We start from the raw sequence: 10,410 nt of genomic DNA, 5'->3' as shown, positions 1-10,410 counted from the left end.
ACACCGGTGAGGACATGTTGTATGTTTAAAGTAGCTACCTTGACCTCGAAGTAAAACAAATGCGTTTAAATAGCTCAGGCAAGGAGTAACACGATGGCTTTTCGCGATATTCTATCTGTCTCAATTCAAAAGTAAGCAAGATGGGCTTTCAGGTCGCCACGTTGGGAAAAGGTCTAAAAATTGTTTCTCTGGAAGAGAGTTAAGATGTTGATGAATTATCTTACGCTTAGAGCGCCACCAAATTTATCAGATTTTGACAAATGTTCCTTTCAAGACTGAGCCGTTCGACTGTCCCCTCCACCACCCCTCCACCGAACAAAAAGAAGCGAATTTCCTCCAAAAATAGCATTTGAATTTCACTTACGATGCTAAGGGAGCCCATTTAGATAGAAAGGTCGAAAGAGTATCACACGATACGGCAATGCCACTGGTAGGGTGCTTTAAATAATAATGTATACAAATGAAGACATCCACAATTTCGAGAAGAAAGCAATTGGTGAGTGGTGCCGGATTTTTTGCACCGTCGGTAACGTCTAACTAAAGATGGCAAATGTCAAAATGTCAAAAAATAAACTCTATTCAACTTCGTTTCACATCATATTTCAGAAGTTTTTGAGGATGTATGTAACAAATCCAAATTTCCTGCACCTCTAAGCGACTCAACATTTCAGCCAGGCTCAGTCGGCCAGGTCAATGGCTGAGTATTGGCTGAGTAAGACAAAAGGTGGCTGGCTGAGTGAAGTCCGGGGTGAATGGACAAATCTATATCTGTTCTTGTCTATCCGTTAATGAAATCCTAGCGCGTTGTTTAAGACGCGCCCCGGCGGCCGACTGAATACTCTGCTCGGGTTGGGTGGGGGGGGGGGGGGAATTTGACACCCTCCACGGAGATCTCAGAAAATAAGAGAGACAGCAATGCCAAATTCACAGAGTGTGTTGGCCTGTATGACAACTCACTCGTGTCAAATATTGAGATTCCTAGGTCATGACCTCCGGGTCAAATAAGGTCAAACAGCATCAAAGATTGTACTGGTGTCCAAAGTGCCCCAGAACCTAGATGCCTCTCCTAAGCAAAAAGTCGCTGGTGCTCATTTAAGGTCAATGACCTTGTTTCACCTTTCGGAAGTCATAGTAAAGTCATATCAGGTTGTTTTGTGTTTTGGACTTGAATAAGCATCAAAGGTTGCGCTAGGCAGTATGCTCCTGAAAACGAATAATGACATGGGTCATTTTAGGTTAGTAACCTATTCGAACCAACAAGAAGCCAACGGAAGATGCATAATGCGATTCCTGTTATTAATAAATTCGAAATGAGCATCAGAGACTACGACATACAGCAAGCTCTAGAGCAATAAAGCAGGTTGATTTTGGTCTTGATCTAACCTTTATACCTAACCCTAGGTCAATAAAATTAGCTTATCAAATTGTTGGGTTGCCAAAAAAACTATCTCAGAGATATCTGGCTTCGTCTAACGCTTCGTTGTTGCATAGGATTGAACAGTTCTCTAAAACACGTCTTCACTGAATCCATGGCCCGATTTTGACCTGCTGTAGGTGACTGATCTTGCAAGGTGTGCCTAATTTTGTGATACTTAGCAGTCCACTATTCAATGTTCTACAAGTATGCAAAATTTGGCGAGACTACGCCACGCGGTTTGGAAACCATCCCGAAAAAAATATCAGGGTCAAACTGACCCCCTCCAACCACCGCGTTAATTGACCCCAGCGTGTTAAAGCAAATAAGAAGAAGATTGACCGAGCAGTTGCGAAGTTGCAGGCTGACAAAGTCAACAACGCAGCCAGCGTCGGGGGGTAAGAATAAGCGCCGATGCGCTCCCAGTGTACCGGCAGCAGTGGAATGTTCCTGACGCACTGGCGACATTTCATGCGCACTGCTGTACGGCATAATGCAAAAGTCATGTTGGGTCAACGAGATCAGTTCAGATCGAGTCCATAATAGGTCATTGGGATCAGTATGGATCAACCTCACGGCAGTGTGCAACCATGCAATCTGTACGTGCAATCGGCAGTGCGGTGACCTGCATTGCGTGCCGCGAGGAAGTGCCACCTTGTTAGCTAGCATTATCAGCTATTGCACTTTTCCCGCGCCCATTGGGCGCTGAAGAGTAGCGCGCACTTCAGTGTATGATGATGAATCATTCCTAGCAAAAAAAAAATGCGTTGCTGACGTTTCTCGAGGCGTCTCTTCTCACCTTATATCAATTGAGAAGCATACGCAAATTGAGAGCATCGTCTAAAAGCAGGCTAAACGTGTAAAAATTCGGCATTACAAATATTAAATGGAAGCCCCATGACCACCAATTTGGAATCTGCACAAAACAGTTCTCAATGAGCAGCACCTTCTTGCAAAATTTGTGAGCACCCTTGCGGTTTAAACCTCAAAAAGTGCATTCCCTGACATCCATCGAAACTTATGGGCGGATAAATGATGTGAGGTCAATGGCTACATAGTTATTCTATCGGATATCTTGTCAGCAACATGGCTTGGTTTCATTTTAGTACATTTTTTAATCGTAGCGATCCTCAATAACTTCAAGCAAAGCCATGCAAATCATTCAAAACTTGACATGTTTGACCTCATTTGACCCCTTGAAGATATTGACCTAGGATCATGATATGTGTTGCAAAATGTGGTTTCCTGTAATACCCACCCACGCTGCGAGTTAATTTACTCTACCTAATACGGTTTTGGAGATGGTTATGGGGCGGGGGTTGCGAGATTCGCAACCCCCCCTCCATCGTGCGTAATTTTTAGGGCCCGTCCACCGCGCGTAAAATGTTGGTCGTTGTTGTAAAATGTTTGTAATGCCTGTTTGTTGCACGAGGCGCAAACATGCATGGAACTATGTCAGGTGAGAACCACGGCAAGGCCCAATGAAATATATCCTCCGCCGCGCTTCTCGGAGGAGACCTATGACACCGTCAATCTTGTTCACAGCACACTGCCCGGCCGCATCCCCATAACATGCCCGCAGTGTCAAAATTCAGATGTCGATGCTGCTTTATTTCATCTCGAACTTGTGTTCCATGATGCCTTAATGATATATTTGCGAATAGGTGCTACCGAGGTCTTATTCGAGCGCAAGGTCAGGGCATGAACCCAAGGGACACCGAGGCGAAGTAGACTGTTGGAGATACATGCTCTCCAGCAGTGCAGAATGGCCAGGGGCTGGTTTTAAGTGACGTTCGTACTAAGAATCGATGACTTCTCCACTTTTGGATAATTCCATTACGGACATCAATAAACTGTCTTAGTCATTCTGTCGTCACATATCAATCAACCACTGGGTTACCCGATTAAAGTGATTTAGCTTGTTTACACGGCAATTATGTCTTGAGACGCCAGCATTAAGATCCAGCTCATGACAATACAAAATAATATCGCCACGGAGAGGGTTCAGACATCGATAGGATATCGTAAATCGGAGATACCGCTAACTTGCACAAGGCAACGGCTAAGGTGGGCGACCTTTCAAAGATAAAATAAAATATTCAAAATGGCCAGCGCCGTTCAACTAAACAACGCGACGCCAATTTTCAAATATTATTGGCGCCGCCGCGAAACATCACCATCAGGAGGTGGCAGGTTGCAGGAGGCGTGGCTGGTGTTCAGGAGGCGTGGCAGGTGTGCAGGAGGCGTGGCAGGTGGGCATGAGGCGCGACAGATGGGACAGGAGGCGTGGCAGGTTACAGGAGGCGTGGCTGGTGTGCAGGGGGCGTGTCAGGTATGCAGGAGGCGTGGCAGGTGTGCAGGAGGCGTGGCTTGCGTGCAGGAGGCGTGTCTAGTGTGCAGGAGATGTGGCTGTGGTCGAGAAGGCGTGACTGGTGTGAAAGAGACATTGCAGGTGTGCAGGAGGTGTGGCTTGTGTGAAGGAGGCGTGGCTTGTGAGCAGGAGGCGTGGCTGTGGTGGAGGAAGTGTCGTTGGTGTGATAGAGGAGTGGTTGGTGTACAGGAGGCGTGGCAGGAGGATACCGACAATGACATGACATGAGGGAAACAGACCAGAAAGTCTGACAGACACCCAGGCATTAATGGCGAGATGCGTGGATAGCTTCTCAAAGACCTCGCAGGTTCGAATAACCAGACATCTAATAAGAGTAATCAGAGCTGCACGGCGCCCCAGAAGCCTACAGATGGAAGGTATGGTCAACTTCAGAACACTCAGTTTAAGCCTATTTCTATTCATGTGCTGAGCGACGCATTTAAATATACCCTTGCGGCTATGGGCAAATGTTAAACACAAATATTGCGAATGTAGTCTCACCAAGACATTGCGCCATATGCGTCAAGGCACCGGATGAAGTGGACCGCACTGTTCTGGCGTCGTTATTTGAACGAATTGCTGCAAGGAAAAATATCAAGGCATTTACAAAGTTGCATTACTGGTAAAACTTAATTCGAGTCTGTACCCACTTTGGAAGGCCTTTTCCTCAACTTGGTAATGAAGGCAATTCTAGCTCATCCGCATATTAATTGTAAAGTTTAAACTCAGCTAATGACAAAAGAGAAGCGGTGTCGTGCTTCTGATTATCCGGCGCGCACAGCTGAGCCCGGGGCATGACTAAGTGCTTCAAGAGAGAGATAGAAGAGAGCGAGAAGAGAGAGAGCGGGAGAGGAGAGAGAGAGAGAGGAGAGAGGAGAGCGCGAGGGAGAGAGAGAGCTGACTAAGCGAGTGAGGGTGAGGGAGTAGAGAGAGAGAGCGAGGGAGAGAGAGATGAGAGAAGGAGGGAGAGAGAGGAGAGAGAGGAAGCGAGGAGAGAGAGAGAGAAAGAGAGCGCAGACTTCATTTTACAACACTGAAATGGTGGGGAAGGGAAGACGTGATACCACTCTGTCAACTTCAGGTACCGAGTTTCAACCCACGGGACATGTCGTGCCGTAGTATGGATATGCTTGTGTTGCCCGAGTTTAGCAGGCGAGTGTTGCATGAAAGAGGGGGAGGGACGGCGTGAGCGGGGGAAGGCAAGCAAGAACGAGGAAAAGTGAGTGAGGGCGGAACATTTGGAGGGCAAATATCATTCTAATGACTGGCTACGATTAAACTGCTATCCGACGCGGCAAGACGCACAGAGGCGCAGGATCCGGTGCGCGGAGGACAAAAAGGATAAATGTGCATGATAAGTCTGTAGTTGAGTGAGCTATGCCTATGAAGAAGTAGCACGTGGAGCTATAGGTCAGGTAGTACATGTGTCTATGGGTGAGGTAGTGCGTGGGTCTATGAGTGAGGTGGTGCGTGGGTCTACATGAGAGTGAAAACGTAGGAAGGACGGAAGAATCGTTAATGAGATGGAATGCAGGTCGGGTCCGTGTTTAGCTTCCACGCACGTCAACGGTTGAGTTATCCCGTGCGCCAGGAAAAGGCGGAAGGGTAGTGAGTGAGGGAGAGGAATCAAAGGTTTGTGTCACGGTCTTGTGGGATTTCGGTGCGTAGATGTGTGTGTGTGGGGGGGGGGGGGTTTGGGTGTGGGTGTGTGTGGGTTGGTGCTGTGGGTGTGGGTAGGCGTTTGTGTGTGGGTGTGGGTAGTTTTGTGTGGGGGGGGGGGGGGGGGCGGCGCGTGCGCGCGCGGAGGCGCGCTGACTGACCTGGCGTCAGCTCGGTGCTGTCCAGGTCGCCCTGCGGCGGCCGACCGTCGACCTCTGGGGGCGCGCCGGCCCGGTCCGGCTCCGGCTCCGGGTCCTGGGTCGTCCCGCGTCGGCAGCGTCCGGGAGAAGCTGACGCGCTTGACGCGCGGCGGCGAGGCCTCGACGCAGCGCGGCGGGCCCGGTGCGGCGGGCGGCGGCGCCTGCGCGCCACGGCTGGCCGGGTGGGTACGCTCGTCCGCCATCACTCGCCACCTCTGCTCCCGGCCGAGATCACTCGACCCGTCAGACACCAGGTCACACCGCAGGTCAGGGGTCAAGGACCTTCTCTCCGCAGCGGCGTGAGATGGCCAGGACTCGGCACGGACGGCGGGGTTGGGCTCCCCTCCGGGAGCGGTGCACTCCCCGCCCCAGGGCCCTGGCTGAGCCCCGGCGGCTGGGTACATGCCGTTGGAGAGGAAGCTCGGCAACTCAGGTCGGGGCGGCGGCGGAGACAGTGGCGACGACAGTGGCGACGACACGCTCCCCTCGGGCGGCAGGGCCGTGCTGGACCTGGTCGCGGTCGATGCTGACTGCACGTACAGTGGCAGGCTGGCTCCCGGTGTCAACTTCAGCGCAGTGTTCGGAGGACACGCTGCAGAGCCCGGAGTCGACCGCTCCGTGCCCGCGGGCGGTCCGGGCGACACGTTGGTAGATGCATAGACGGTGACTGCAGGCTCCGAGCGGTCGAGACCCGGAGGATGGCGTCTGCTCTGCTCTACGAGGGGAGGCACGCCGGCGGAGGTGGCGGCCACCACAGTTTCGTCCACGGCAGCCTCACTCGCCACGTGAGGCGGTGCTTCAGTCGCGGGCGGTGACTCCCATTCGTCGCCTGGCGGGGTGCTGTCCCATTCGGACACTGGAGGCCCGGTCTCGGTGTCCGTAGCGGTATTGCTCCGGTGTCTGCGGCGTTCAGCTCTGGCCGCCCTCTGACCGACCTGCTGGAGTGGCTGGCCCTTTTGCGCTGCTGCCGGCGGTAGGGCCAGCTGGGCGGGCTCGGAGGCCGCTGCCGGTGGTAGGGACGGCTGAACGGGCTCAGACGCCGCTGTCGAAGGCTCCTCGTGAGCCGCCGGCGGCTGAGGCACCGACTGCTGGTGCTCCACGGGACTCCTCAACTGCTGGTGCTCTGTGGAGCTCTTCGGCTGCTGCAGCTCTGCGCAACTCCTCGGCTGCTGGTGCTCTGCGAAGGTCCTCGGCTGCTGGTGTTCTGTGCAGCCCTTCGACTGTTGGTGCTCTGCGGAACTCCTCGGCTGCTGGTGCTCTGCGGAGCTCCTCGGCTGCTGGTGCTCTGCGGAACTCCTCGACTGCTGGTGCTCTGCGGAGCTCCTCGACTGCTGGTGCTCTGCGGAACTTCTCGATTGCTGGTGCTCTGCGGAGCTCCCCGACTGCTGGTGCTCTGCGGAGCTCCCCGACTGCTGGTGCTCTGCGGAGCTCCTCGACTGCTGGTGCTCTGCGTGCACCTCGCGGCGCACAGGACACGTTACCCCCGACGGCGGAGCATGCGGTGCTGTGTGGGACATCGGATTCTGAACACCTGCCAGGGATGTTGGCGGAAGCTGCTCTCGCACTGACGAAGCAGGCAGGAACGACCGTGCTGTCTGCTGCTGCTGACTTCCCACAGGCGGGTGGGGCTCGGCAGAGTGCTGTCGTGTGAAGAAGTCGTGCTGATCTGCTGACACCGGCTGGGATGGCTCCTCCTGACCAGCTCTGACCTTGTCAACTGATGTGCCACGCTTGAGTACCACCGGCGATAACTCACCAAACATCTGCGCATTTCTTGCTACAGTTTGAATAACCGGTGCACTTTGCTCCTGCTGCTGCTGTTGCTGCTGCTGCCCGGTCTGCTGGTGATCTTGCAGTCGCTGTCTCTGCTTAGACTGCTGCTGCATTTGAAGTTGCTGCTGTTGTCCAGATTTTTTCTGCGCCTGCAGCTCCTCCCCCTTCTTGTCCAACATGTGGGTCTGCTGTCCATCATTCCCGCAGACCTTGGTCATCCCACCAGGCTGCCGAGTGATGAAAGCCTCTGACCCTTTCAGGTGACTTCGGGCTGGGTGTTTAGACTCCACGGCCTCCTGTTGAAGCGGAAGCGTTCTGGTCGGAGACAGCACCGCATGTCGGGCGTATGCCTGCGCCGAGGGACCTGACGTCGATGGTGCCGTCGTCTGCGAGCTTGTTCCCTGAAGAGAGACCGCAGGCTGGGGTGCCCGTTCGTTTCCAGCGCCCCTTCTCTCGGTTTGTTCGGGCGCCGTGTCTCGCCGAACCTCAACCACTCTCGAGGGCTCGCGACAGTCCGTTCCGGCGCTGGAGGCAGTCGTCGCGGGCGACGTGCCCCGTCGGAGGAAGGCCACCGGTATCGTCCTCGACTCGTCCACAGACACCGCCTGCTGACTCCACTGCCTAGCCAGCGGGTGCGCGCCGCCGTGAGCCGGCCGAGCTTTATCTTGCCCTGGGGCGCCCTTTGCAGCTGACGACATGACCTCCGTCGCGGGACATGCTCCGTCACACCTATTCGGGTTCCATCTGTCGGCCATCGCAGAAACCCTTCCCGCCGCCTGCCCGGCGGACTTGGATTTGTGCAGCCCGCCGGCCGGGGCATCAGCCCCGCGTGCCCGCCGGTCCGCCCGGTCTCCGGCGCTGGCCGCATGCTGCGACTCTGACCTGTCGGCGCCACTCCCGACACCCGACTGCGGCGAGCTCGGCCCCTGCTGTCCGGGCTCGGCGGCCGTCTTGTCTGGCGCCACGGGGCTGAGGCTGGCGATGCGGTCCTGCAGGATGGCGTCGGTGACGGCCGCCAGACGCACGCCCGTGTACTGGCGCGGCGAACGGGCCCCCTCGCCGTCCAGCTCGGCCGCCGTGTCCGTCAGCGGGATCAGCAGCTTCGGCAGCTCGCTGCCGTTCGGCCCTGGCGGAGGCGGCGGCGGCGGGGGTGGAGGCGGGGGCGGCGGCGGTGGGGGTGGAGGAGGCGGGAACTCTAGTGTGGGCGGGGACGACTTATCATTGCCTGAAGCTTCCACGGGTGCCTGAACGTTTTCCAGGCGAGCGTCACGAAGCGTATCTTGAACCGTCAATGTTCGGTCCACATCCAGTTTTCTATCTTCTCGGGCCGCCTCTGTCGTCATCGACTTTGCGGCATGTACCGTCTCGTTTTTCAGGTCACTGGACGGCCCCGGCGGCGGCGTGGCCTCAAGGCTGATCTTGTGCACGATGACGCGCGGCTGCGCCGTCCCGCCACCGGTCCAGGAGGCGTGCCTCACCCGGCGCTGTGGGGGAGCGGCGGCCGTGCTCAGCCCTGAGTCTGCAGCGACAGCCGGCGGGGCCAGGGCCTCGCTGAGGCGCGCATCGTCGTCTGCAGACATCAGCTGCCAGGCGGGCCTGGCCGGCTTGGCTGCCGTCCCGCTGGAGGGAGCCTGACCCGCGGCGGGCCAGGAGCCGAGCGGGTCCGGCGCGGCATGAGGCGTCATCGGCCGGCCCTCGAACCGCTGCGCCAGCTTGGTGATGGAGGAGCGCCGGGGGAAGGACTGACTGCCGGTGAGCGCAGGCGTGGCCGGAGGGTCCGAGCCGCGCCGCCGCCCCTGCCAGGCCTGGCTCCCTCGGGCGCCGGACGGCGGCCCCGGCACGGCCGCCGAGCAGAAGGAGCTCGGTACGACGCATGGCCGTAGCGTTGTTGGAACGGTTTCCACAGCTTTGCTGTTCGATGGGCCGAGTTTGCCTGCGATTGGAAAGCCTGAAGTGGATGTTTCTCCGCTGAGGTGTGAGCCGATTCCCACCGAGCTCTGCATCTGATCCGTGATTTGCACCGGCTGGGCTAGCGGCGTCGCCTTGCGCAGTGAATCATACGCGAATGGCGTCTCCGGTCCGACAGAAACGAGCTGCTCCGTGGTCACGAAAGGGACGCTGGACACGTCATGGTGCTGACCCTTCGGCGTCAGGTTGGCAACCTGGTAGAATATGTTGCTGAACGATTTCCCAGCAGTGGAGCTAGAGCCAGAAAAAGTTCCGGTGTTTGGGGCAGCGGTCTGCAACGGCGATGTGGCAGCTCCAAGCGATGCCGCACCATCTGGCACCGCGTCCTGACGCGATTCGGCGCCGGCATACAAGTACCGCGGACCCTGATTCAGCAGCTGCCTCGCCAGCTCCCGGCCGTCTGTCGGGTACGCGGCCGTCCCCCGTCGCAGGTCATCGCACGCCAGCGGCGGCGCGGCGTCCGCGGCGCCGGTCGGGTTCGAGTGGTGACGCTTGCGCTGAGCGATGGACGTCACGCTCCTGGTGATGCAGCTCAGCATCTCCTCGCTGTGGCCGGCGACGGGCGCGGCACGCGCTGCCCGCGTGCCCTGCAGCACTTGCGAGGCCGAGAGCGGGTTCAGCGGCGGCGGCGGCGGGCCAGTCGGCCGCGCGCGCAGGAGCGCCAGCGGGTCAGCCGACGGCGCGCCGCCGGGCCGCATCAGCGGCTGCATGCCAGGCAGCGGTACGCCGCGGCCGCGCAGCGTGGCCGGCGGCTCCAGGTACTTGTGGTGCGTCTGGCTGAGCGCCGGCCCTGCCGCCGGCCGCACCGGTTGCCGCTGCAGACTCTCCGGGTCGCTGAGGTTGCGGCATTTGGTGGCGCGGCCTGCCTCGAACTGCTGCCGGATGTTGGAGACGCTGCGCCGCTCCTCGCTGCCCGGCCTGTCCAGGCTGCCCGTGCGCCGTAGCGGGCCACGCGCCGCCATTGCGCACCTGCAGCACAGAAAAACGGGCCGTCACACGTCAGCAATAGAGGGATGGGACCTGTC

General features: G+C 57.3%; 1 protein-coding gene across 1 annotated transcript; it reads right to left on the bottom strand.

The window, feature by feature from the left end:
• Positions 1–3,593: 3,593 nt before the first annotated feature.
• LOC119105615 (nascent polypeptide-associated complex subunit alpha, muscle-specific form-like) lies at positions 3,594–9,964 on the bottom strand. Its single transcript, XM_037229073.1, has 2 exons — positions 5,801–9,964; positions 3,594–3,723 (listed from the first exon to the last, which is right to left on the bottom strand). Exons 1-2 carry the CDS (start codon positions 9,922–9,924, stop codon positions 3,594–3,596), a joined length of 4,254 nt encoding a protein of 1,417 aa, XP_037084968.1. The 5' UTR covers positions 9,925–9,964.
• Between the last annotated feature and the right edge of the window lie 446 nt (positions 9,965–10,410).

The sequence above is a fragment of the Pollicipes pollicipes genome, unplaced genomic scaffold, assembly GCF_011947565.3.
Source record: "Pollicipes pollicipes isolate AB1234 unplaced genomic scaffold, Ppol_2.1 Scaffold_6138;HRSCAF=7277_pilon_pilon_pilon, whole genome shotgun sequence".
Lineage (NCBI taxonomy): Eukaryota > Metazoa > Arthropoda > Thecostraca > Pollicipedomorpha > Pollicipedidae > Pollicipes > Pollicipes pollicipes.
Note: the sequence above shows the minus strand (reverse complement) of the source record. Positions and strands in the feature narration are given on the sequence as shown.

Bases quoted from the DNA above. Each gene is read 5' to 3' on its own strand.
- LOC119105615 (XM_037229073.1), bottom strand. From the start codon at position 9,924: ATGCTGAGCTGCATCACCAGGAGCGTGACGTCCATCGCTCAGCGCAAG. The intron at 3,724-5,800 runs GCCGCCCGCCGC...CCTGCACACCAG, and splicing joins AGCCGTGGCGCGCAGGCGCC to CCACGCCTCCTGTAACCTGC.